This window comes from Ictalurus punctatus, chromosome 13 (genome assembly GCF_001660625.3).
Source record: "Ictalurus punctatus breed USDA103 chromosome 13, Coco_2.0, whole genome shotgun sequence".
Classification (NCBI taxonomy): domain Eukaryota; kingdom Metazoa; phylum Chordata; class Actinopteri; order Siluriformes; family Ictaluridae; genus Ictalurus; species Ictalurus punctatus.
The window spans coordinates 11,983,710-12,011,637 of record NC_030428.2 but is presented as its reverse complement, the minus strand read 5'-3'; the positions used below and the strand labels follow the sequence as shown (position 1 = coordinate 12,011,637).

General features: G+C 40.8%; 3 protein-coding genes across 5 annotated transcripts; 1 reads left to right on the top strand and 2 right to left on the bottom strand.

Annotated features, from left to right (window-relative positions):
• Positions 1 to 9: 9 nt before the first annotated feature.
• dlgap5 (discs, large (Drosophila) homolog-associated protein 5) lies at positions 10 to 7,573 on the top strand. Of its 3 annotated transcripts, none has more exons than XM_017483018.3 (20): positions 10 to 156; positions 766 to 998; positions 1,076 to 1,254; positions 1,855 to 1,917; positions 2,035 to 2,065; positions 2,218 to 2,286; positions 2,384 to 2,482; positions 2,596 to 2,673; positions 2,743 to 2,783; positions 2,881 to 3,071; positions 3,200 to 3,460; positions 3,545 to 3,633; positions 3,756 to 3,916; positions 4,075 to 4,176; positions 4,958 to 5,207; positions 5,316 to 6,075; positions 6,676 to 6,724; positions 6,804 to 6,972; positions 7,088 to 7,134; positions 7,302 to 7,573. In XM_017483018.3, the coding sequence occupies exons 2-20, from the start codon at positions 767 to 769 to the stop codon at positions 7,404 to 7,406; spliced, it is 2,976 nt and encodes a 991-aa protein (XP_017338507.2). In that variant the 5' UTR covers positions 10 to 156; position 766; the 3' UTR covers positions 7,407 to 7,573. The 3 variants fall into 3 exon arrangements, with proteins under 3 accessions (XP_017338507.2, XP_047015393.2, XP_017338506.2); XM_017483017.3 differs by having other exon boundaries at positions 17 to 156; positions 749 to 998; XM_047159437.2 differs by lacking the exon at positions 7,088 to 7,134 and having other exon boundaries at positions 16 to 156; positions 749 to 998.
• Positions 7,574 to 7,582: 9 nt separating this feature from the next.
• On the bottom strand, positions 7,583 to 13,839 carry rsph10b (radial spoke head 10 homolog B). The gene is made up of 19 exons (XM_017483023.3): positions 13,505 to 13,839; positions 13,354 to 13,429; positions 13,145 to 13,213; positions 11,618 to 11,791; positions 11,442 to 11,527; positions 11,230 to 11,350; positions 10,944 to 11,120; positions 10,633 to 10,860; positions 10,238 to 10,427; positions 10,037 to 10,145; positions 9,865 to 9,944; positions 9,556 to 9,701; positions 9,371 to 9,478; positions 8,902 to 9,072; positions 8,658 to 8,729; positions 8,522 to 8,579; positions 8,300 to 8,425; positions 7,863 to 8,049; positions 7,583 to 7,733 (listed from the first exon to the last, which is right to left on the bottom strand). The coding sequence occupies exons 1-19, from the start codon at positions 13,711 to 13,713 to the stop codon at positions 7,583 to 7,585; spliced, it is 2,538 nt and encodes an 845-aa protein (XP_017338512.1). The 5' UTR covers positions 13,714 to 13,839.
• Positions 13,840 to 13,851: 12 nt separating this feature from the next.
• pms2 (PMS1 homolog 2, mismatch repair system component) lies at positions 13,852 to 27,766 on the bottom strand. Its single transcript, XM_017483022.3, has 15 exons — positions 27,080 to 27,766; positions 25,018 to 25,157; positions 24,831 to 24,917; positions 24,641 to 24,743; positions 23,214 to 23,397; positions 22,952 to 23,119; positions 20,435 to 20,532; positions 18,328 to 18,427; positions 18,170 to 18,254; positions 17,886 to 18,038; positions 16,930 to 17,788; positions 16,663 to 16,830; positions 16,480 to 16,580; positions 16,215 to 16,384; positions 13,852 to 14,243 (listed from the first exon to the last, which is right to left on the bottom strand). Exons 1-15 carry the CDS (start codon positions 27,091 to 27,093, stop codon positions 14,100 to 14,102), a joined length of 2,574 nt encoding a protein of 857 aa, XP_017338511.1. The 5' UTR covers positions 27,094 to 27,766; the 3' UTR covers positions 13,852 to 14,099.
• Between the last annotated feature and the right edge of the window lie 162 nt (positions 27,767 to 27,928).

Here is a 27,928-nt window from a genome sequence, read left to right as displayed (position 1 = left end):
CGAGAGTGTCAAGTTTTCAAACCCTACCCGCCATCTTCTGCTTGTTTTAACTGAAGTGTCCGAGGAAGAGGACGTCGTTTGTTTACTTTGTAGTTGATGCGTTTTTATTAGTCTAGTTACCAACGAACAGGCAGTTTAACAAGCTACAGATTACAGGTAAGTTAAGATATAAGACTGAATGTTCTAAAGATATGGCTAAAATTGCCGTTAGTTCTTCTCAGTGGGAGAGGAGAATGGTGAGTGGTATAAAATATCATACAAAACAACTGCTTTGGTTAGCAAGCTAATAATAACCAGCTAGTATTTGGCTAGCAAGCTAACATTACAAAACTAGTCAATGGTTCGAAAGCTAATAATAACCAGCTAGTATTTGGTTAGCAAGATAATAATAACCAGCTAGTCTTTGGCTAGCAAGCTAATAATAACTAACTAGTCACCATTACCGTACAACATAAGGCTTAATGAACTGTGTTTATTTCTCTTATTAACACCTGTTAGAGTTTTCTATAGTTATATTTCTCTATAGTGTATTAGTTTCGAGGTGAAACTAACGCTAACCTAGTTTTAAAGATCCTTTTCATTTATTTAGTATTTTTTGCATCAAGTATTCCCCTTAGATATAATATGCACCCTATGAAGTACACGTATTTGAGTTTAGTCACAATTGTTTCTTGAATTGAATTAAACATTATTAACAATCGTATGCAGTGATTATGAAGCACCCCATTCTTCCTTTATATGTGTGAAGGTTATTGTATGTTGCAGTATGGATTCTCGCTTCGCACATCTTTACAAGCGAGACAGCAGTGTCTCCATGATAAGAGTGAAAATGTCCAGAAGACGCTCCCAAACACAAAAAGAGAACCGGGAGAAGATGCAAAACCTCCGCAGACACCTGGACCAACTTCCGGAGCTGGAGTTCTCGATGGATGTCTCCACTCTTGAGAAGTCAGCTCTTCCTTCCCAAGAGACGGGATGCAAAGCTAAAGTAGATAAAAGTAAGACAAGCTTCTCCACCCATCAATACATTTTTCATAGTATGTGGTACAGCAAATAACACTATGTTTCTGACTAGATAATAGTGCTGCAGAGGAGAGGAAGAAGATGCTGGCACGGTTTAAAGAGAACAAGGCGCTGCAGAAGGAGAAAGAAAGGCGAGAAAAGGAAAAGAAAGGCACCTTTAAGGTCGGTCTTTACCGCCCACAGCCCCTGGGCTACTTGCCCTTGAATCCTGTTGTACCGAGCACAAAAAAGGTGAGCTTAATGTAATTTGCATGTGCATTTGGACCTTGTGTCTTACAACTGTATAGAGGGTATGCATTGACGTCAATTTCCCGCCCGAGCACATTCTCCCCAACACCCCCACCACCACACACACACAGAGTGGCAAAACATCCAGCAAAACGGCTGGTTTTAATAGGGGAATCTGTGAGAACTCTAGTCTAGCTAGCCATTATCAGCTTAAAGGCAGTTGGACTTGAGTGACCCACCCTTACAACTTGCCCAATAACCTGTGGTCCATGGAAATGGACCCCTCAAATTATTCATCATTGTACAGCATGAATACCACGTCAAAAGAACTTGCACTGACACTGCTCGACATGGTAAAAAAGGACTGAATGTTTTTTGGCACTCTGTAAAAAGATCGCTCGGAATTCTTGTTGAATCTGTTGGCACAGTCAATCGCACCACAGCTTTTTCCCATTTTAGAGGTTTTTTTTCTTTCCTCTGTTTTTGCGGAATTCACGCTGTACACTAATGCTGCTGCTCAGTCTTTTTGCCACTCAGTGGGCGTGACCGTGACGTCACATGCGTACCCTCTATTGCTCAGTGACTGGAGTGCTCTTATTTCAGCCCACAGAACCTGTGCAGTCCACCAGAGTGACCCGTTCTATGAAACAACATCTACAACCAAAGGTACATTAGTCTTCAGCATTCTCCACTAATTCTTATATTTTGGAACTCACTACACATCTGTTGCATGTGCAAGTAAAAGTGCATTTATGGCAGATTTTTCTGTTTTTCACACAACAGCCAGCTGAAAAACAGCCTGCACCAAAGAAGGGTATGAGAGAATTTTCTGTGACATTTGTTTGGGCTTTATTTTTTTTGTGTGTGTGTGTCTCTAAAAATGATTCATATTCACAATGTTCATTTGAAAGCACAGTATTGCAGTGACCTGTCGCAGTAAATCAGGTTTCATATTTTGGTCCTCAGCTGAGCCTCCAAGCACAAGAGCGAACAAGTCGTCAGCATCAGCAGTTGCCAAAGGCAGAATTGCTGCAGGTAAACAGATTGTCCACAAGGTCCCTCGCGTGTCTCAAAGCTGATGAAATCTTTGTCAATATAGTTAGGGATTTAAGTCCCCTCGTCTCTTTAATAGTTGAACCGGTTATCAGAGCTCCAACTACTCGATCAGCTACTCGAGCTACAACTGTGACAGCAGCTGTAACAACCAAACCTGTGGCTAAAACTGCTGCAGGTACTTTTTTCCATTTATCTGATCTCCTCAAAATGCCTTGGTCTCCACTGATTTGTGCATAAGTTCTGTAATTTTTCCTTATTTTCTTTTGTTTGGTCTTCACCTATTGTTAGATCTCAGGCCTCCCAAAATAAAATCTGCTAATAGGCAACCTGCAGCACCCTCTTCAGGAAGAGGAAAAAACATGCAGGGTAAGGGCAATGCACAATATACATTTTCTGGGCATTTTATATATCCGAGCTAAATATCACTTCCAACAGGACATACTGAGTCTGTGGCAGCTGAAAAGAAGGAAACTATGGTAAATAAACCTGCAGCTAACTTGGCCTTGTTTTTATTTATTTATTAATTTAATAACTCGGACCAGTAGAAGTCAGTTTTGGTAAATGTTTCACCAGGTTGCTGATGAGGTGGTTGCTGCAGTGAATCCCTCACATCCCAAAGAAGAAGAAGAAATGCTGGAGGAAGCTAATGTGACTCCAGTTTCATTTGCTCCCCAAGGATTTGTGTTCCAGCCCCCCTCTGGTCTAAGAACCTTCCAGCCTACACCCCTTTCTCCTCGCTCGGCTGATGCTTTCCTGTCACCCAGGTACTTTATTCACCTGTCAGTGAAATGCCCTCGAAGGTGTTCTTTCTTAACACGGATATCTTTCAGGCATACAATTTGATCATGATTGCATTTTGGAGTGCACTCATTTATGGTCTTGCTTTCTACAGCTTCTCAGTTGAACCCCGGATGGAATCTATGAGCCCAATTTCTGAACCATCTGATTCTACCTCTGCTCCTCCTCTTTCCTCACCTCCACCCTGCATGTCCGAACCTTGTCCTGCCTCTGCTTCTGAGTCTGCTCCTTCTACCCTACCCCCTGCCTCATCTGCCTCTCCTCTTGCCTCTACTTCCCCACCTCCTGGGTCTCTTCCTCTTCCACCTCCTTCCTCTGTACCGTCCGAGCCTCAGCATGACGTGTCCTATTTCAGGTGAGATCTATTGCCTCTATTTTGTGTGTGTGTATTCCTGAGTGTGTGGTATGTGCTGAACATGTGCTTGTATGTGTTCTACAGGGCAGTAATAGCTAGCGAGACAGAAAGATTGACTGGGTTGTCTGAATTTTGGGAATTGCGATTTGATGATTCCTCCATCCCGGAAGAGAGTGAGTCAGCAGTTTGAAAAAATTTTTTCTTCTTCTAAAAGAACATTGAAATTTAGTCTTAACTTGGCAAATGCTCATACAGTCTTGAAGTTCCCATGTTCAACTGCTTTCTGTCTCTCAAGTGCGGGACCAAATGCGCACAGCTGTTGGCCAAGCCAGGCTGTTGATGAAGGAGCGCTTTGGCCAGTTCAGTGGCCTGGTGGATGACTGCGATTTTGGCCGAGGGGAGAAGATCACGACCTGCACAGACCTGCAGGGCTTCTGGGACATGGTGTACTTTCAGGTGATTTTATTTCAGAAGTTGTCATCGCCGAATGATTTTTTTTTTTTTCTTCTATTATATATTGAGTAAAGAGGTAAATGTCATTGCTTTCGAATGTGTTCTATTGTATAAACAGCCCAGTAATCAGTTGGATCTAATCACCTTGCCTCCTGTATTAGGTAGAAGATGTCGATAAGAAGTTTAATGCATTGAAAGAAGCTGAAACCAGGGGATGGCAAGAGGAGGTCAAGCCTGTCATCAGGCAGAAAAAAGTGGTGAAGGTATATAGATCTTTTAACATACTTACTGTTTGTTTAAATAGAAATTGTTTCCATGTTTAATAGTTATTCCAGTCATTTGGAAAATTGTCTTACTATTAAGGTTGTATAGATTCACCAATTTAAGATGTTGCCACCATGGTAGTATTAACAGCATGGTTGCACTGATGCAAAGATGTGCTGCTCTAAAAAAATTAATTTAATCATAATTATTTAGAAATTTATTTTAATTCAATATTCCAAATAAACAACACTGGTTTTATCTCCCATTTCTGTGACTGCAATTCACAGTGAAAGATGCATGCCCTTCCCCCTCCTCAGAACTAACCTCCCTTTTTCTAATACAATTCACTTTGATATAATCCTAAATTACATCACACTAAAACAGGTGTGTGTGTGTGTATGTATATATATATATATATATATATATATATATATGTGTGTGTGTATGTGTGTATGTATTTATTTATTTATTTTATAGGGCTTAATTGGTTCCATTTGTTTATACTTAGGGAAATAATTCATGTAAATCACAGTGAAATGAATGAACCGATGAGCCAAATTCACACAAGCCCCAGTAAAACCATGACTAATTAGCACCACACCTTATCTAATACACTCCTGTTTATTTGTCCTTTTTTCTTTTTTCCCCTCAAAATATATGCTTATTAAATTGATCCCAACTAAATGTACTTTTCATATGTTGGATTGTTGATCACAATTTTGAACAGATGAGTGTTAGGTGTGTTACTAACTCCTATGTTCCCTGTGCTTGATCGTTCAGAAGGCCCCTGCTGCAGGAGGGAATCCTGGAGCTGGTGTGGGAGCCAGCACAGCCGCAAAGAGTCGTCTGGCTGCAGTGAAAGCTGCTATGAAGGCCAAGCAAGCGGCAGCAGCTAAAGCTGCTGAGGCTTCAGACAGACCTCAAGATGACTCGGCTCCTGTTTCAGATGCCCTGGTTAAAGCACGGACAGCCCAGACTGTGGTTTTCCATGGAGGTTTCTTCCAGGTGGAGAGTCCAGTCAAAGTACTTGGTATGAGTTCACTACAGCCTTTTATTATCTCTGTTCACATGGTGATGTTTTGTGACTATGTTTGACTGGGTCAACTGTGTAAATGTATGAATACTAATTACCCCCCAGGTGCTGTAAGAAGGTCATCTCGGTTGAGCGCAGCTCCTTTTACCCACTGTTCACCACATGGGTCTAAATTCAGCACACCAGGCAGGAAGGAGAGATCCACTGCAGTCGTGCATCCATCCCCTCTTCCATGCAAACTCGCACCTTCTAAAAGTGCACCTCCTACTGCATCCTCTCCCACCTCTCCTGCTGCGGTAGCTCGCACCACTGCGTCTACTGTCTGTACTCCCAAACAAAATGCTGAGTCCCTACCCTGCTCCCCCAAACCCCTTCACATCAGCTCTGAGCAGCACAGGTCATCCCCCTATGCATCGCCTAATGGAGTCTCGTGCATACAACTCCGCCAGCTTGATCATAACACAAGTCTCAACAACCTCCAATCAGACCTCATGATCACACCAATAGATGATCAAATGAACCGGTCAGTACAGATCAAGTCACACAATTCTTGCCAGTCAGAGGAAGAACTGCCACTGCATCTTCCTGCGCAATCAGATAGCAGTACAGAGCCTGAGGGAAGCGATCAAGAGTCTGCAATGACTGCATTTTCCCAGGAGCAAACTGAAAAGACTGACCACTCAGTCAGTCAAGTGCACGCTACGAGTTTCACCCACTCACCTTCAGCATGCAAGACAATTCCACGAGCAGAAACCATGGAGAACTGTGTCTCAGTCCTTTCCTCCCCCTGTATGATGTCCATCTCACCACAGCAAGTCCTATCTCCAACGCCATCAGAGAAAACCGACATGCGTGTCAGTGAAGGGTAAGCACCGCTAATGAATTCCAGGTGGAAATTTGTGAGTGAGGCTAACTAAGAGCCCTGCTGATATTAAGAAATATAAATAAGCTAACATTGAAGTCACAATTTGAAACTTTAATTTGAACTGTGAACTACTTGAATCCAGGTTTAGACAAACACGAATCTGGTGCTTATGTAATGACAACACAGTTTCTATGAAGCTTTGGCAGTAGGCCAGAAAAGCAGTGTTATTTTCCCTAAGGATTGTCAGGTTTTTTGATTTTGCACACTTACTAACTTACACTGCAGTTACTTCATAGATTCTTCTTCAGATCAGTGTTCACCAAATTTGTGTATTATGTGCTTTCATTTACTTTCTTATTTTATTTGTAGCTAAGTTTTAGTTGTCAGTAAATGCCCCCCAATGAGGATGACATCTAAATTTTGATAGGTTCTTCTGTTCAGTCCTTCTTAGAGGTTCAAGGAAACCAGATCCACTTCAGCTTTATATGCACCTGTCACATACAGGTCTCTAGACAGGGCTGTTAGTTTTCCTATGGGCAAAATGTATTTAGGTGCAGGTTTTTATACATCATGACTTTTTTTTTTTTTTTTTTTAAACAGATCTCCTACCAGTGCAGACTGTAAAGTGACTGAAAATCAAGACAGTGAGGTGATCCATAATCCATCATCTAGTAATGCTTCCAGGGAAATTCATGTTAATTGATTAAACCTTCCTATTATTATTTTAGAGTTTTCCTGATTTGGACTTGGACCGATATCTGCAACCCACAGCCCAATGCAGCTTATCTCCTGTGCAGAGCATGGCAGTGGAAAGGTTCTCACTTGGCCTAGAAGATGCTGAAATGGAGAGCCCTCAGGCCCAGGAGCCTGTTCAGGATGCACTGATGACTCCTACAGGTACTCTGTGTTGATATTGCTGGTGTTTTCACCTTGGTGTTGCATGGAAGTGATTTAAGCATGTGGCCTTCACCACTCACTCTCTTTCACACTTTTTTTTTTTTTTTAAATTCAGCTTTCCCCAGAATGGCACCATTGGTGGTCACTCCCTGGACTGAAGAGGTGGAATTGACTCTGAATTTCTAATGCACTTTCTCATGTGTAACAGCACTATAAAAATAGCTCTGATACTGTTTTTGTTTTATCAGAGTTTAAGCATTAAGCAAATTTCTATCACAACGGTGGCGGTGTTGCGAGGTCACATGTCTCATAGACCTCTTCTGTTTCAGATGATTGCTGATCAGCTGCTGTTCACCCCTGAGCAGAGGGAGCGAGTGAGGCCGTCGGTGTGTGAGCGTGACCTCATGATGTTTACGCCACCTGCTGATATTTAATTTGAGCAGAGACGTGGACAAATATTGTGTGGGGTTTATTTACGTTTTACTGTTTTACTTGTCATAGTGAGATTGATTTGTTAACTGTATTTGGATGACCAAATTTATATATACGCCTTTCTGCATTTACAAAAATTTTGATAATTAAAACAAACTTTTTTTGGGAAGATCTTGGGTTATTTCCTCTTTTTCTTCTTGTTTGTGGGTGATTGCTTCAGAGCTGCAGATGAATTGTTCAGGTCAATTAAGACATGACATTCCTCGGCATCTTCCTCCTCTTTTTCTTTGGATATCTCCTCTTCTTCTGCCCTCTGCTGCTCTCTTAGTCTAAAACCAACATGTCGGATCATTCTAGTACCACCATCCCTTGAGCAGGAGTTACTGAACTAATTTGCATTAAAGTGTAAATTAGACTTGTCAAAATGGCATGTGATTAAGTTAAAAATGGTGACGTACTTAGCGTTCGCCTTGGCCTTTTCAAGAGTGATTCTGTTGTCTGTGGTTTGTCTTTGTCGTTCCTCTTGCAGCTCCTTTTTCAACACCAAGCTGTGTTCATACACTGGGAAGAATGTGTGTGTAAAGAACTGGTGAACAAGATTGATCCAGTTCTTCAGCTGGTCTTCCAGTTGCCCCTCTTCAACCCCTAGCCAATAATACATAAACCACAGTAAGAGGCAGGTGGTAATTGCGACTATTGCTGCATAGTAGGATATATTCCTCTAGTGTAGATGGCTTTGGATGGGTAAACTTTAACCCAGTGCTGGCTGACATGCAACACAAGCACAAACCTTATGGGCCTGTTTGAGTAACTGATAATCTAATCTATAAATATAATTTATGCATGTCTGTGAAGTGCTGCAGAGAAACTTTTTTTTTTTAAAACTAGTTTGTACCTGTGCTTAAACTTGGTGGCTTGGTCACTTGTGTGTATTTGACCAACACACTGCTTGTAGTCTGTTTGTGCAATTCCATCTCTGATGTGTTTGTAACAGCCGACTTAGATAGGTCAATTCCCTGATCTAGTAAGCATAAAAAGCCAATGAAACATATCCATACTATAGTCTAAAGCTGTTTACAACCAAAAAATATTACGTGCATCTGAAAGTATATAATACCGTTAAGTTGTATTTCTTCACTTAGGGATGACTGTGTTGGTGCCTTGGATTTAAATTCCTAGAAGAAGATATGCTTGTTAGGAGTGTTTTGTGTGTAAACAGAGGAATAGAACTATAAGTTAATAAAACAAGAAACCTCAAGGGATTTTATGCTGGTGGAAGCTGATGAAATGATGGTGCTTGAGGACAGCACTGTTGACTCGTACTCCTGGAGACCAAAAATGAAACGTGTCCAAGTGGGTACACATACGATTCTCATTTAGGTTCAAGATAAATCGCACTCAGTATTAGCTCTAAGAGAGCTCTGTGAACATTTCATGAACCGAAGTGTCAAAGTGAAGCTGTGAGAGCCATATCATTTCCTGGACATCATCACTAACCTGAGGAGAAGCCAACTGGATCATAATAGGGCTGTTTTTCATCTGATCTTCTGAAGTCGTCTCATCATGATAACCCAAATCGCACTGTCTGGGTTGTGCAGTTCCAACTCCATGTGTGTTCTTCACTTCAGCACAACCCAGCAGAGCCTCAAAGAACTCAAGAAAAGTGATCTGCAATACAGTTCTTACATTCAAGGAGATCCCATCCCAAAACTATTCATTATAATGTTATTTCCTTTTTCATTTGAAAATTATAGCAGGGTTTTCCTAAACCGGTCAGTGACTCCAGACAGTCCACATTTTGCTCCCACCCAGTTCCTGGTTAATGTAGCTGGTATTCATTGCTCTGAATTGAGTGGTTTAAAGCATGTTGGGAGTAAAAATGTTGTGTCTGGGGTTTAAAAGGACCGGGTTGCATTATTACTCATGGTAGTTCTCTTTGAAATGTGAGGCTAACGGTGAACCCAACCTCCAAATCCAGGTTACTGTGAGCAGAACTGTAGATTGCAGGATTTTCTTGTGAAAGGATCTCCAGTAATCTTGTTGTGGTTAGTGTATGGCCAAAGAGACCAAGAACCTATATATAAACAATTGATAATTTGTTAAATTAGGCTTTATTTAAAATTCGATTTTCAGTAGTGATAAAATCTTTACCTTAAACATCCAGATGAAGTGCCTGGCACTCATGATGTCAGAGATGGCAGCTGAGCTGACTTTAGGGACAGTCTGGTATATATCCCAGCATCTATCAGTATAGTTCTTGCCAATCACAGCACGAAGAGGGTGGCAGTAAAGAGGCCCTGTGTTATATATTATACATTACATTACATGTGGGGTTGTTGTTTTTTTGTTGTTTTTTTTTACTGATTACATTTCATTGAGATTCAATGGAAATTAAAATAAGTTATGCGATAGTGAAAACCATACTGTACTTATGACCCTATATAATGAATACCAGATTACCTTTTACATTCTTGGCATTGGGAATGATGTTCTGCCTCATGAGCTTGGAAAAGCATGCTGCAAGTACATTGCTAGAGGACCTGAGCCATTAGAAATTCTGTAAGATTTTAGCCTGAAACCTTCACATTGTTAACAGTGATCAACTCTCCACTTAGGAAAAAGCAACACTTACTCTAAGTCTCTGTGGTAAATATGGTATGCTGCAATGACAATACAACTAATCCACTTTCTCAGAAACATCATACTAAAAGGTGTATGAATCTCCCCTGGAGAGATGTCTTCTATATAAAGACAGAGAAAAATGTCATGAGTTAATCAAGAAAACAAAAACATATGTGGAACCATGCAACAAGTTTGACTAAGATGTCTTTACGGTTAATAAGGTGGTCCAGCTGTGCCAGTGTTAATCCATGCTGGTGGACACTGCAGTCCTTAAGAAAGCGGCAGAATTGTAGGTGACTGAGCAGGAAAGTGTTGTCTGGAGAGTTCTCATGTCCAAGGCTGCTGTACAGACTGTATATTGACCTCAGCAATTCAATATGTCTCATAATGGCAAATTCCACCTGAATACATACGAACGCACTGAACGTTATCACACTAATGACACAACATTGCATCCTGTCAAGGCTACTGGGAATTTAACAACCACAAAAAAGTAAGACCTTTATGAGATAATAATGCACCAAATATTGCACAGTAAATGTCAATAAGCCTGTGTCTGAATCCTGAACCATGATAAAATGATTTTATCATCTTGGCCACACTGACCTGTTTGAGCTCCTGCCTTCTTTGTGCTTCAGGAATTCGGTTTAATAGAGTCTCTATGTTTAAAGCCATGTCAGGCCCAAGTAATGAGGCATAACCGTCTGACTCTTCAGGTTTACTAGGTAAGCCACCGAGTGCACGTGAAATAATAGAGGATGATGGAAATTCCGCCATACGGTCATCGATAAACTCCTCTTCGTATATGCGACCATTTTTGTAAACAAACTTTCCCTGAAACAAAACATTTCCAGTAGTGCCATGGAAAGAAACAACAAGCCTACTTTTTAGGACATAGAAAGTGCAAAATAATTTACCTGACCATGTTTTTTGTTATTCTTCCAACATCCAGAATAAACTGATCCACTTGCATAGATGAATGTTCCGTGACCATGACGCACGCCTTGTGCAAATTCCCCAGTATACTGATTCCTGAGGGGGTACTGCGAGCCAAAAACCCGCCGCAGAAACCATGTGTGTGTCCCATGCCCATGCTGCAGAGAATATGTAGATCTATTTATGTCATGGAGGTGGCAATAAGGACTACAGTGTGCTTGGATACAATGAACCGCCTAAGACTAGAGAACAGAGAGACTCACAGACCTGAAAACCATTTAACCATTGTCCACTGTATTGCTGACTCAGCTGAATCCATTTCATTGTTCCTTCTCCATGTCTGATGCTGTTCTTCCACTGGCCTTCATATGTGTCTCCTGACGGATAGCTAGTGTGAAAGAGAATTGTATCAATCATTTTCATGTTTAGAAGAATGTGAGCACTGACTGAAATTTGGTATTGTGGGAGTCAGCACATACCAGCGCATACCCCAGCCTTCTCTTTGGTTGTTTTCCCAATCCCCCTTGTACCATGAGGTTGCCTCTTGATTGTAGTACATTGTCCCCTATGACAATCAAGTTTTGTATTAAATTATGAAAAGTACATTTACTCAAAATTCTGAGAAGTCAACCTCATTACACACATTTATTCCTACCTTGCCATGTCTTTTGCCTTTGTGCCATTGCCCTCTGTATATAGTGCTGGTTTTGGGAGATATATACGTTCCAGTGCCATGGCAGATGCCATTGCATACCTCTCCCTCATAGGTGCTACAGTCTAACCATGTGTATATCCCATGTCCCATAGGAGCATTTGATTCAAAGTCCCCCTGTCAAATGCAGTTAGTGTTAGAAAGTTAGACTTGTACTATTACTGTAGTGTTCCTACACTGCAGAGTTTAGCACTAACACACCAGAGGTTAAACTGGAATTAGGAGTTGGGGAGACTTAATTCTTGTGGTGTGGAAAACGGTACAGTGTTATTATATAGTGGTCTAAACATTGATATCATGTGATTTAAAAACGTACATTTTTTTCAGTATATTTGTCCTCAGGGACTAGTTTAACTAACCTCAATGGGGTGGCCAGTTTATTACGTGCATCAAAATGTCTTCTTTTCAGGATGAGACAGTAAAGAAAGTAAAATGTACACGTTTTACTTTAATGATTAATTATACTGTGTATACACAACAGTTAACAGATGCCTTGACAGAAGGAATGACTGACAATTTTAAAGCAGTGGGTCATGGTGGATCCAGACAAGGGACAAGTGTATTGCATCACAAGGAGAGTACTTTGAAGGGAATTAAAGAAGAAATGCTGTATGTTTTATAACACTATCAATAGCAATAACAATTCTGGGAATTTTTGGGTCCCCCTCGTAGGCTCCAGATCCATTGGGACCTTGACCAAAATAAAGTGGTTACTGAAGAGGACTTAATAAATGAATGAAAGAATGAATAAATGTCTTAACGAAATCAGGCATGGAACTGCATTAAGATTAGAACTAAACTCTGCAGGCAGGTTTATCCAGTACCACAGCTGATTACCCCTGCTGTAAATCTTGCATAACATTCTTGTTGAAAATCCTTATCCTCATAAATAACCCAGTTTGAATGTGAAATGACTGTTGCACACCATTATACACCGATCAGCCATAAATTAAAACCACTGACAGGTGAAGTGAACAGCACTGATTATCTCATTACAATGGCACCTGTCAAAAGTCGGGATATATTAGGTAGCAAATGAACAGTCAGTTCTCGAGGATGATGTGTTGGAAGCAGGAAAAATGGGCAAACGTAAGGATCACAAGGGCCAAATTGAGATGGCTAGACGACTGGGTCAGAGCATCTTCAAAACGGCAGGTCTTGTGAGTGTTCCCGGTATGCAACGGTTACTGCTCAGATCTTAGTCTGATCGAGCATCTGTGGGATGCACTGGACAAGCAAGTTCAATCCATCGAGGCCCCATCTCATAACGTACAGGATTTAAAGGACCTGCTGCTAACGCCTTGGTGCCAGATACCACTTGGGAAGTCCATGCCTCGACTCCAGGGTCAGAGCTGTTTTGATGGCATAAGGGGAACCTACACAATATTAGGCAGGTGGTTTTAATGTAATGGCTGATCTGTGTATTTGTATTCTGTGTTCAGGGATCAACCAAAAGTCTACTGTACACACCTCATACTTTAAACCGTCTGCCCATGTGTATACTCCATGACCATGCATAAAGCCATCTACAAAGCTTCCCTGGGGAATAAGTATTGAAAAATCATTGTAAACTTGAGTAAATTTCTTCCTTCCTTAGAACAGCTGCTTTGTTCTAATTACAGTATTATTATTATTATTATTATTATTATTATTATTATTATTTCATCTGTCCTCCGCACCTTGTATTCATGTCCACCCCTAAAGTAGGCAACTCCTTCTCCATGGAACAACTCTCCACACCTCCCTCCTTCATATCTGAAAGACACTCGGGTCAGTTTATCCGGTTCAGTGTTCACTTAGAGTGTACTTTGTTACTGTTTAGTACCTAACCTCTGAATAATGATGTCTGAGAGGACATGGACAGCTGGAATCTCAGGCTCGCCTGTTTCTCGTGTCTCTAATGCTGCAGCTGCTGTTGAGAAGTCCGCACGCGCTTCTGAAACCCCACTCGACGCCGAGCTGTTCTCCATTTCATGAAGCGGGAATTCTTCTCGTGTCATTCTGTCCGACTTTTCCGTTCTGTCTTCTTCTTCCGCCATCCTTTCCACAGCTAGAAAGCAGAATATTCTCGTCGGCTAGGGCGCTACTTCGTGAACCAGCTCGTTAGCGCGCCGCGTCTGTATACGTCAACCGGTTGCTAAGCGGCCATGTTTGGGTCACGTGGGTCAAACTCACAATCACTGAGAAGTGCTCTTTATTGATTAAATGCACAAATAAAAGAAATCCTCATGTAAAAACAATTCGTAATAAGATGAAGGGATGATAGAAAGTAGAATGAAATGTTTACATACAACACACTGCAATGACAAAGATTAAAACGGCATTACAGTGTGTGTGTTTCAGTCTATACAGGAAACCATATATACACAAATGTGCTCCAGATGGAATTGCTACTGAATACAGCAATGACATGTTTCATCATGCATCAGTCCTGAGAAATGACATCAAGGTTGAGCAGGTGCCTCATGGTCGGCCTGCCGTGAGGACAGTTCCAAGGCTGCTCGATTTCCCCCATGTGGACCACGAGCTTCTTCATCTCACTGGTATTCAGCGCAGTCCCAATCATTACCTGTGACAATAAAAGGACTCGTTTTTAATGACTGTACCACAGTAACTACGATGACCCATAAAATGCAAAACAAAATCAACAAACCAAAAACAGCACATTTGGAAACATAACCACTAACCATCAAATTCAAAAGACATCAACATTAACTCAAAGCTCAAAAGAACTTTTCACACTGTGCTTAATTCAAGTCAATTCAATTTTATTTGTATAGCGCTTTTTACAACTGTCATTGTCTCAAAGCAGCTTTACAGAAATATACTAACACGGGATACAGATTTTAAATGTGTGATTTTATCCCAATTGAGCAAGCCGGTGGTGAAGGTGGCAAGGAAAAACTCCCTAAGATGTTAAGAGGAAGAAACCTTGAGTGGAACCAGACTCAGAAGGGAACCCGTCCTCATCTGGGTAACAACAGATAGTGTAAAAGTAAAGGAAAGTTCATTATGGTTTTATATGAAGTCTGTTTGTTGAACTAGTGCACTGTTCAAATGAGACCTGAGTACAAAACTGCATGTGGTAATTGCAGTCCCAGGCCCATAGTAGCAACCGTAGTCCCAGCATAAACATGATAATCCCAGTTTATCATCGTTCTAAACCCTGCTTTCAACTCCGGGTAGAGGAACGTTTCACACTTGCAATTTAGAAGCCGGTTAACACCGCTTTTTACCCAGGGTTATAAAACCCTACTCCGAAGCAGGGTTAGCATTGCTTTTGGCGTGTTGACTCTGCACTGCAGTGCCAAACATGTACAGTGTGAAAAGATGCGGTGTTAGAATGTTACGGCTAAATGCTTAGCAACAGACATCCAATCAGAAATTGAACAGCGCATGCCTCATTTCACATGATTTGTAAATTCACAGAAATCCTGCGTGTTGTGTAAACAGTAGATGCAGAGTTTGAGGGAAAACTTTAAATAAATAAATAAATAAATAAATAAATACAAAAAAAATTCAACTTGTGACAGAAAAATACGTCAACTGGAGTGATGAGGAAACGGTTTTATTTTTACTGGTCAGAAAAGTCTGTTGAGGACAAACTGAACTGCACAATCAGAAATAACCGAGTATTTAAGAAACTGACTGAAAAATTAGCGGAGGCTGGATATCAACGAATCCTTGGTCAGCTACACGAACTGTTTTCTTTCTTTTGTCTTTGTTTTCTTGCCTTTGTGCATCTCAGGAGGCTTAAAATACAGTTCAATTGGATTTACATGGCGACATTTTTTCCCCCCTCACTGATATTTCAACCAGTCACGCGCTGTATTTATCCAGTTATAGTTGTTGACACTGCAAATATGCAAATAAGAAAAATTATCCCAGGGTTTAGGAATTTACAGTGTGAAACATCAGATTATGAATACCGGGATTAATTGTTAACCACGGGTAAAGTATGAGCCGTGTGAAACGTGAAACAAGATAACCCAGGACTCTGTGAAAAGCCCAATTGGGCACATCATTATTGAACAGCACATGCACTATGCTGATTGGACAGCGTGTACGACTATCACAGGGAAAAACGAATTGCATTTTTTCAGTCGGTTATGTAGTTAGGCGAATGAAAACCATTTCATGCAAAGTCACTTATGTTATTACAGTCAGGAGTAATACTTTCTTCTGAATATCAAGGCCCCATTAGGTGAGCTTTCAGCATTTGCATACTCATATTAAGCTACCAGCTTCGCATGGCATTATGAAAATGAATATCATATGAATGCCTTTAAAAAAAAAAAAAAAAGCATGAATAAAAACATCAGTAGACTCATTCGGACTCGTAGTTCTTTTACCATAAACATCCTCGAGCTCCATAAGTCTGAGACTGTCACACACTGTAACCAATCAGCAACGAGCATGTGCTGATTGTTGCGCGTTTCAATATGGACCGTTGTTGGTTTGTTGATGGATTTTGCACTTATGGTTCACCATAAGTAACTGATAGCTTAAAGATATCTTCAAAGTGTAAGGCTGGACTCACTGATTTGCGGCAAGCTCTCGATGCAAACATCTGCCTGACTCGAGAAGGCCTGCACATGACTCCAGGACTGTCACTAAGCATGAAGATGAGCTCCTCAATGTCACCTGGGCCAAAAGTCCAGTTCTTACTTGTAGGTACAGATATCAGCTTCACTCTCTCCATGACTGGTGCTATAAAATAGAATATTACATTTATATTAAACCTTTACATAAGGTACACAGGAACATGGTGAGCTTACAAATACTAGGTGTGCTCTTGGATATACCATTCTCATCAATGAGGAAGTCAAAACCATTTTTCTTGAAGATTTCGAGATTTTCAATCAGTATCGTTTCACTTGTAGCAGGAAGGTGGAGGTTCTGTGGACTGACATGAAAACAGAAGACATCTTTTCACTTTAAAATGAATGTGAAGTACTTTTTAAATATGTATCAAAGTCCAGACTTACATTATAAGTCTCTGTCCATTTAGGACAGTATGCTGTTGTAGCATCTCAAAGTTGTATTTTTCGTCCGTGGCGTGCTGGTCGATAATAAAAAGATCTGACTTTAACTTGGTAACGATAAAACCCAGGTTGAACTGACCAATGACCTCCATCTCCTTAAACATGTCCTTGCTATTTAAAAAAAACACAAAAACAAAACAATATATAGACAATATAGATCCATCAGACACTTATTAAGAAACAAATCTGAAGAATAAGTGATTCCTCTACCTTATCTCTTTCTTCAGCTCATCCTCTGCACTCTGGTTTTCACCAGGGTTAATCTTTGCCCTGAAGAGTCTATATTTTGGCTCCTGATCATTCTGGCTTCTTTGCTGGGTCTTTAGTTTCTCCATCCTTTTAATCAGCTCAGTCATTGAAAACTGCAAAGGCACGGTTTTCTTCTGCACTCTGACTGGTTTGTCGAACAGTCCACAGGAAGTACCGCTCGCACTTGAGGATGGCAGTTGGGGCTGTTCTGATAACCTATGATCCCACCTATATTTTTTTGCCTTGGGACTAGAAATTCTTTCAGGGTCAATAACAGACACCGTCTCTTGCTCTGACGTTTCTAAAACATCATGCACCTCGTCTACAGACTCACTGTAAGGCTCGGTTTTAATGCCAGGTTCCTCTAAAACCAAGTCTGGAGAGTCAAACTCAGAACTGCTTCCACACACAGTCTCTGGGGTTTCTGTGATGGAGCCTTGCTCAGACATACCTGAATCTGCCTCCATGTCCAACTTGTGCTCATGCTTGGTTAAGTCTGATTTAAAAGCTTTCAGTGATGAAGCTGCTTTTTCTGAAGCAGTATCTGGTGATCTGCTGTAGTTAGTCTTTCCTGAGCAATGGAAAAAAGACTGCATCTTTTTTGGAGCTGGAACATCATGCACAGCTTTATTGTTAGAGGTCTTCGTCCCAATTTCAGTAAACTTCTGTTTTGAAAATGCTGCCTTTAGTCCAGCTAAGTTAAAAGATGTCTTTGGGGTCTGTGTCAAAGTCTCTGAATCAACTTCTGAAGTCAATCCGGACAGCGAAGCTTTTCGAGGACCTTCTGAACTAACAGCAGAATCACTATTTCTGGAAGAAACTGACAAACAGGAACAGTAAAACAAATAATTATAACTTGTCTAATTTTTTTTTCTCTTCATATTGAACATGAGAATTCAGTGATTTGGCACACGTACTGCCTGTGATTAGTGGTGTGAGATTGGGACTGATTTTATTGACTCCAGTCTCATACATGGCGATGAGAGAGCTCTTCAGGATGGCAAGCAATACCTTCTCCTCCTGCAGAAATACCTGACGCTTATCAGGTGTGACATTGACGTCGACGCATTCTACATGATAGAGAAAAACAGGAATGAAAAAACTGCATATACAGTATGTGATCCATCTATATATATATATATGTATTTTATTTTATTATTTTTTTTACAGTATGAGCTTTCAGTTCGTTACTATTTCTTACCTGAAGCAACAGAAATGTTTAGAGCAACAAATGGGTACTGATGACGGTTGAACATGTGGTAGACTTCATTTACAAGCTTGGAAACCTGTAAGCACACATTAGTTAGAAAAAGCATAGTATAAAAGCTGCATAATGGCAATTAAAGTAAATGTGGGTACCTTGGATGGATCACAGGGCCTTTTGTTAATAAAGAAAAACTGCCGGTCAGTTGCACTTCGTCCCACACCGTGATCAGCTTGTGATACGTAACCAGAGATCCTGGAATGCAAGTGCAATCAAATGAGGATCCCTTAATACAGCATCCAAAAACAAAGTCTGCATGGGAAACAGAGTCATTATTTGGATGCATCAACGCACTAATGTTAGAGCGCAACCCCCCTGCTACCGCTTTGCAACCCCCCCAGGTTATCAACCGCTGCACTGAGCACTTACACTATGCACTTTGTATACCACCATCTAGTGTATGAATTTTAAAAAGGTAGTATCATCTCAAATGGAACGTTTTTTTACTAACCGGAAGTATAAGCCGTTTCCCAGTCGATGGCAAATGACGTCAAATGCATGTAATACGACGCCACTATCTTTAGTAGAATACCCAAGTCAACAAAAATGAATTTCACCGTAATAAACAGTAAAATTAAGTAATTTATTTACTGAAGTTCTTCACAATCCTTTTTTTTTTTTTTTTATTCTGAGCAAATTTGAGCCAGGATCTGTGCCTGCTAGCCACTCCCCTCTTCTGCTATATAAGTAAAGCTGTGACCGTTGAGTGCATGAAGTGTCCAACATTCCACGGTTGATTCGTTCGGTTGAATTTGTGATTCAGAGTTTCTCGATGCATTCATACTATAGTTCACGTAGCATTCAGGAAGCATATCAAGATCACCGTGCTCAGACGGTCTCAGTCCTCTTCCACTCCTCCATGACGACATCACAGAGCTGGTGGATGTTAGAAACCTTGTGCTCCTCCACCTTCCATTTGAGGATGCCCCACAGATGCTCAATAGGGTTTAGTCCATCACCTTCACCCTCAGCTTCTTTAGCATGGCAGTGGTCATCTTGGAGGTGTGTTTGGGGTCGTTATCATGCTGGAATACTGCCCTGCAGTCCAGTCTTCGAAGGGAGGGGATCATGCTCTGCTTCAGTATGTCACAGTACATGTTGGCATTCATGGTTCCCTCAATCAACTGTAGTGCCCCAGTGCCGGCAGCACTCATGCAGCCCCAGACCATGACACTCCCACCATCATGCTTGACTGTAGGCAAGACACACTTGTCTTTGTACTCCTCACCTGGTTGCTGCCACACACGCTTGACACCATCTGAACCAAATAAGTTTATCTTGGTCTCATCAGACCACAGGACATGGTTCCAGTAATCCATGTCCTTAGTCTGCTTGTCTTCAGCAAACTGTTTGCGAGCTTTCTTGTGCATCATCTTTAGAAGAGGCTTCCTTCTGGGACGACAGCCATGCAGACCAATTTGATGTGGCATATGGTCTGAGCACTGACAGGCTGACCCCCCACCCCTTCAACCTCTGCAGCAATGCTGGCAGCACTCATACATCTATTTCCCAAAGACAACCTCTGGATATGACGCTGAGCACGTGCACTCAACTTCTTTGGTCGACCATGGCGAGGCCTGTTCTGAGTGGAACCTGTCCTGTTAAACCGCTGTATGGTCTTGGCCACCGTGCTGCAGCTCAGTGTCAGGCAATCTTCTTATAGCCTAGGTCATCTTTATGTAGAGCAACAATTCTTTTTTTCAGATCCTCAGAGAGTTCTTTGCCATGAGGTGCCATGTTAAACTTCCAGTGACCAGTATGAGGGAGTGTGAGAGCGATGACACCAAATTTAACACACCTGCTCCCCATTCACACCTGAGACCTTGTAACACTAACAAGTCACATGACACCGGGGAGGGAAAATGGCTAATTGGACATTTTCACTTAGGGGTGAACTCATTTTTGTTGCCAGCGGTTTAGACATTAATGTCTGTGTGTTGAGTTATTTTGAGGGGACAGCAAATGTACACTGTTACACAAGCTGTACACTCACTACTTTACATTGTAGCAAAGTGTCATTTCTTCAGTGTTGTCACATGAAAAGATATAATCAAATATTTAAAAAATTTTGTGAGATACTGTATAAACAGAAATAATCGGACACCTAATCGATTATGAAAATAATCGTTAGTTGCAGCCCTAGAAAGAACCGTGATATAATTTACCTGATAATCATATTAAGAAGCAAGACATGAAACTCACGTGAAAAGGTCTTTAGGAAGTTCTTCGCCAGTTAAGCCATAATCCTCTTTAACAAGCTCATTGGGAGATATTTGCTGAAAAGGAAGTAGACTCTGGAGCTGGGAAGAGAGTATTGTATATTATATTATAGTATGTGTACTATATTGAAAACACATTATTAACACATTAGTTGATGTTTTACTTTGTGAATTTAATTTATTTTTGAAAATATACACTCATTTCAAATCTGATGACTGCAACACACTCCAAAAATGTTGGGACAGTCGACTGTTTACCACTGTACAACATCACCTTTTCTTTTAATAACACTTATTAAGCGTTTGGGCGCTGAAAACACCAGTTGGTTAAGTTTAGCAAACGGAATTTTCCCCTTCATCCATTATGCATTTCTTCAGCGGCACAACTGTATGGATCCTTCGTTGCCTTATTTTGCGCTTCATAACGCACCACACATTCTCCATGGGAGACAGGTCAGGACTGCAGGCAAGCCATGCTAGCACCCGCACGCTCTGCTTACACATCCATGCGCTTGTAATCTGGGCAGAATGTGGTTTGGCGTTGTCCTGCTCTGACTGGCAGCATATGTTGCTCAAAAATCATATCTTTCTGCATTAATGGTGCCCTTACAGATGTGCAAGTTACCCATGCCATGGGCACTGACGCACCCCCATACCATGTCAGACGCTGGCTTTTGGACCTGATGCTGATAACAGCTTGGATGGTCCTTTTCCTCTTTGGCCCGGAGAACACGACGGCTGTTTTGTCCAAAAACTATTTGAAATGTTGACTCGTTGGAGCATAAAACACGATTCCACTGTGCTACTGTCCATCTCAGATGAGACCGAGCCCAGGTCGGGGCTAGTGCCAGAGACGGTGGCTAGTGTTGACTGACAAAGCTTTACCAAAGTATTCCCGAGCCCATGTCAGGATATTACAGTCTCATGACGGTTTTTAAGTCTGAGGGATCGGAGATCATGTGCATTCAGAAGTGGTTTTTGGCCTTGCCCTTTACGCATTTGACCAGATTCCTTGAATCTTTTAATTATATTGTGCACTGTAGAACGTGAAATTCCCCAAATCCTACCGATTTGTCTTTGGGGAATGTTGTTCTCAAAGTATTGGATTATTCGCTGACGTATCTGTTGGCAGATTGGCGAGTCTCGACCCATCCTTGCTCTTGAAGGTCTAGGCCTTTTTTGGAGGCTCCTTATATACTATGATTAGACGATTGCCTCACCTGTTTCACATCACCTTCTTATTTCAACTCGTCACATCGCTATTAGTCCTAAATTGCCCCTTTCCCAACTTTTTTGGAACGTGTTGCATGCATCAATATCAAAAGAAGCATTTATCTTTAAAAAATATATATATAATTGATTAGTTAAAGCATCAAATACCTTGTCTTTATACAGTTTTTGTTTAAATACAAGTCAAAGTACATTTACAAATCACTCCTCTTTGTTTTTTATTAGCATTTTCCATACTGTCCCAACTTTTTCGGAATTGGGGTTGTAGGTTAAAACAGGTTTAAAAAAAAAAAGTTTTCTCACATATTTTCCTCACAACTTTTCCATAAAATTCAGGTAAGTGTCTCAACTATATTCCATTTTATCTTTAATACATCCAGGACATGATTATAATGTTTTGCCTGACAGGTAATCCTACTCTAACTGAGGTTTAGGAGTTATAGAGATACAATCCTGTGATGTATTTTCTCAGAGTAATTTCTTTCTTCTGCATTTTTGCAGTAACTGTTATTACTACACTACAACAAAAGCTAATACCGTTCCACAAGCAGCATATAATCCTGATCGATCAAAATACTGCCAAGTTCAACAAAATCTTATGTCAAAATTTTAATAGAACCTGAAACACATTTCCACGGACACTGAGCTGATGCCTGGACTGGAACTAATCTACTCGAACCCCCCCCCCAGGTGACGTATATATATTCTCACTTTTACATGGTTTTTTGTACTAAACATTATGCGGTCGTCTTTTCAGTTTTTTTGAGATTGTTGCAGCCAAAAAAAGCTTGATTTTGTGGCGGCTTTTTTCAAAATTTGTGAGTTTTTTGTGCCTTTTTTTTGCAGAGCACTACTCAAATCGGAGAAATTGCAATTGCAGAGAATTGTTTTGCACGGTCTTTCACAGTAATGTTTGTTGGTAAATGAGACTTTTTTTTTTTTAGCTGTACTCATGGTCGACGCACATGAATCAAAGCGGGCTTTTTCCGAATGTGCGTTGTGATGACGTTACATGACGCATCTTGGCCCAAATCTGAGGAAAATCTGCAGTAAATTTGAAAAATTGTAAGCCCGTCCGAATATTGCGGAGTTTGCTTGATTTTGCGTTAATCTCTGCGATCGTAAAATTGTGAAATCTAGGAGGGACTCAATATGGAGCACAAACATACAGAAATCTACCAAAACAGCGGAAGTGTTAGCTGGATCTTAAAATAGTTTACTGGTATAGTTGAATAGTTTTGGTATAGTGTAGTAGTTTTTTTTTTTTTACCTGTTTCGGCCCAAACAGCGCTCCAATGTTGTCCCTCAAGCTGTGGCTCCCGCTGGTGCACACTACTGTGTTACGCTTGCCTTGGCCAAGCTGATTAATGCATGTGATGCGCACACCAGTAGAGATGATGCAGTATGACTGCAGGACATGGACCATCTTAGAAAATTCCTGTATGGTAAAAGAAGCCCAGTCACTCACACACACTGACATTTTCAACACTTACACAACACCAGCATGTGAACTTTGCACACTGTAGTTAAACCTTTTTGATGTTGCGCTGAAACTCTTTGTGACGAACTGGTAGGGTGGAGAAGAGCTGCTGAAGGCTGACGGTGGTCCCCTGCTGTCGGGGATGGGGGGCTCGCTGGACAAGACGGCCATTGTGGTCAAAGACGAGCCGAGTGCCCACATGGCTACTTTCATGACAGGTCACCACGCTGAGGTCACTGAGGACAGTTATTACAGAAGACTCAACTCTACAGCAAGAGCAGCTTAATGTAGTCAATATATCTCTGGCTTATCTCTCTGACCTGGGAGAAACACACTTCAGAGAAAGTGACCCGTTATAAACTTCAGATGAACTCAAATTGTGTACTTTTATTACTCTACACTATGGGCCATATTAAAAGGGCCGTTAGAGCCTTCTGCAGCCTGTGACAAGCTTTTCCCTTCCTTTCAACCAACCTCACCCACTCTATTAAACTCCTATTTCCCTGTGAGGGAAAAGGGACAGAGCTGAGCAGCTATTTCAAGTGGGGCAGACTAGGAAAATGTGAACAGTATCCTGAAATAAAGAAACAAGCCATATCAATAACACAGCTATATTGTCTTTGTTATTCTGTCTTTAAAATCCCCATGAAAGTTTTGTAGCTTTTAGTATGAATATGTCCACGTTAAGATTATCTATAAGCTAGTGTGCTCCAAAACAATGACAAAATTTGCATTTAGAAGATACATGCATTCAAAATTTAGTCTCTATCAAACACCAATACAAATCAACAATTTTGATGACATCAATCAAATGCCCTTGAGAATCTGAAGTGTCCCGCCGCCAACATTCTAAAAATCCATGGTACTAACCGTCAAGTACGGCTTAGTCCAGGCTGTGAGGCAAGTTAAATGCTATTGGCTAGTTAAAAAGGCAGAAGAACCACTCGATATGATTCGCCATGACTTCCTGTTTCAGTGGAAATTACGTCAACATGTCGAATAATGCTGCACGTTTCAAGGCACTTCACGGGGACTTTAAAATGATGCGTCTGCTACAAACATTTTTATACAGAATAATTATTTATTCATGAAAGTCATGTTTGAATATAACTGTATACTATGTTTATAATGTATTTATTTTCATTTTTATTTCTGATCATCTGCATCTTAACAATCACTGTAGATGAAGATTTTCCTTTCATGTGTTTCCTAGGATACAAATTAGTAAGAGATGCACAATCCATTATTATTTTTCCCCTTTTTCAATATAATGCTGATTTCAGAAATCTGAGTAATGGCCATCCGATACTGATCCGATACGGACATCTTCACAGTCACCAAAGCAACTCTTAATATCAAATATAATTATTCAATATCAGATCAGGGAATCATGATGAATTTTGTTTCTATTATAACGGTGCTGTAATCTCGGTTACTCTGGCAGTATGGTACACAGACTCAGAAAACATAAGGACAAACCTGAGAGCACACAGCGAGCTCAGGGCTTCACCACGGAAGCCAAATGTCTCAACATGAATTAAGTCGGAGAAATCTCTCAGTTTCGATGTGTGGTGCTTTAAAGCTGTGGATACAAGTGGGAAGAATTTAGCACACCACATTAACCCAAATCCTCCCAAAAACCAAACTCTCTGCTGAGAACGTAACTCACTTAGGCCTTCAAAGTTCTCCTCCTGCACACCTCGTCCGTTATCAGAGACTTCCACCAGCTCTGTCCCGTTCTCTTTGAGCTTGATGTCTGAAATCCCAGTGAAAACAGCTCAGAATTAGGTTACGCTATTCTACAGCTTCAACTCATCAGGAAGTCCATGTAATATTCGTGAAACTCATGCACTCACCAACTTGTGTAGCGCCCGCGTCGATGCTGTTCTCTACCAGCTCTTTCACAGCTGTTGCCAAAGTCAACACCACCTGTCCAGAGCAGATCTGATGCACTGAGTGTTTATCAATGGCCCTGATGGCTCTGGCTGGCTCAGAGCTGGAATTACAAACCGACAAATCAGGATAAAATTGCAGTCAACTCTGACTAAAAACATAACACCAGTTTGAGGGTCATGATTTATTTCTGTACAATATGTTGACATATTTTCTTCCAAAACAGGAACAGAGGGACAGAGCATTGAACTGCTTGACTGATTTACACAACAGCCAGTAGTGTTCGAGATATGCCACATAGAATCTAACCATACCTGACAGCAAGCAAGATAATCATGGAGAACAGCAAAGAGTTTAAAGAGAGCCTTCTTTCTTTAAACTTTGGAGTATTTATCACGGTCTGTCAACTCCAAACAAACACAGAGTATTCGCTTTTTCCAAACATCGCTTGGTTGGAAAAAAGTGAACAGTTTGCAGAAAGACACAGCCAAAAACATACTGACAAACCCTGTTCAAAGACCTGCCCCGTCGGACAAATATGTTCTACAGAGCATTTAATTAGACCAATACGAGACTATTAGGAACACCTGTACACTACACATTCATGCACTTATCTAATCGTCCAATTGTGTGGCAGCAGTGCAATGCATACGATCATGTAGATACGGGCCAGCAGCATCGGGTAATGATCATATCAACCATCAGAATGGGGGAAAATGTGATCTCAGTGATTTTGACTGTGGCATGATTGTAGGTGACAGACGGGCTACTTTGAGTATTTCTAGAATTGCTGATCTCCTGGGATTTTTACACACAACAGTCTTTATAGTTTACTCAGAATGGTGCAATAAAGAAAAAACATCCAGTGAGCAGCAGTTCTCAGGATGGAAATGCCTTGTTGATGAGAGAGGTCAACAAAGAACGGTCAGATTGGTTTGAGCTGATGTAAAGACTTCAGTAACTCAGACATCCACTCTGTACAATTGTGGTGAGCAGAAAGGCATCTCAGAATGCACAACACGTAAAACCTTGAGGCGGATGGGCTACAAGAGCAGAAGACCGCATTGGGTTTCACTTTTGTCAGCCAAGGAGAGAAAGCTGAGGCTACAGTGGGCACAGACTCACCAAAACTGGAAAAACATAGCCTGGTCTGATGAATCTCGATTTCTGCTGAGGTACATAGATGATGTCCACATGAATCCATGGACCAATGGACCCAACCTGCCTGGTGTCAACAGTCCAGGCTGGTGGAGGTGGTGTAATGGTGTGGGGAAAGTTTTTTTGGCACACTTTGGGCCTGTTAATACCAATCAATCACCACTTGAATGCCACAAACTATTCGAGTATTGTTGCTGACCCTTCATGGCCACAATTTACCATCTTCTAATGACTACTTCCAGCAGGATAATGCATCATGTCATAAAGCAACACTCATCTCAAGGTGGTTTCATGAACATAAGATAAGATATGATAAAACTTTATTAATCCCCAGATGGAGAAATTAGGGTGTCACAGCAGCCTAATAGAAAATGACAATGAGTTCAGTGTTCTTCAGTGGTCTTCCCAGTTCCCAGTCACCGGATCTGAATCCAGTAGAACACCTTTGGGATGTGGTAGAACGACTAAATCACTGCATGAAAGTGCACTTGAAAAATTAATCATCAACATGGACCAGAATCTCAAAGGAATGTTTCTAATATCTTGTGGAATCCATTATTGAAGATTGAGGCTGTTTTGAGAGCAAAGTGAGGCCCTACCCAGTATTAGTAGAGTGATACTAATAAAATGCTAATAATAAAATTACAAACCTGAGGGCACGGATTGCACGTGGCTGTATCCCCCTTTACCTGACACTAGGGGGGTTCCGTATTTGTTTGTTTGTTACAATACAACCTTTTCCTATATATGCAGTATACATCAGTGCTGGTGCGACCCCTTAATGTGCCCCAACATATATTAAAAACCAGGACCAGGATTAAATATGTGAAAAAAACTACTAAATGTGAAGAAGAAAAAAAAACTCACCAAGACTCTGTCATCGTCCTGAGGCAGCTACCGAGCTACTACCACTTCCTAATGGACTTACAGGCAAAGGACTGAAATAATGGACTTTCATGTGAAATGTCTGAATGTTAGTTAGCTAACCAACCTGCACAGTGTGAACACAGTTTTATCATTTTAGCCTTACTTTTATACGTCGCTTAATTACTACCTACAACGTTTACTGGATACTTTATCAGCTAACAGTATTATTTATCTCACAGAAACCCACATTATCACTACAACTTCCCGCTGTATGCAATAATTCGGCGCATGTGAATGCTTTCATCCGGAAACGCGCAGATTCGTTGATCTAGATTTCATTTACAAACAAAGCTCTTTCTGGTTTATAATATGTAGATCGATGCGCAGCGTTCGTACGCCGTGTTGTTTGTGTTTGAGAGTATCATGTCGCCACAGACTGTGCGCAGAAAGTAGCATGTAAATGGTGATACAGTGGCGTTCAGTGTATTTAGTGTTTTGTATATTAGTACGTGTCGTAGTATGTTGTTGACAATAATTTTTTGTCAACACTGCTGGCTTTAATGTAACATTAGATGTTTTGTTTAGCCGTTACTTTTTTAAAAATTATTATTATAAGGTAAATTTGTAACTCCCTTCTCTCTGACACTTTATTTTAAAAGGTTTCATCATTCCGCGTGTAGTGAGCAATTAGGGACTATGTACAAATTCAAGCCAGTTTGTCAAGCATTGGAGTACAGCAAGACCGTTTTAATAGGTTATAAAAAATTGTCCTTGTGTAATTAAAAAATAAATATTAATCATATTGCAAATCAGTTTTGTACAAATTGCCAACATAAGTATTACTATTAT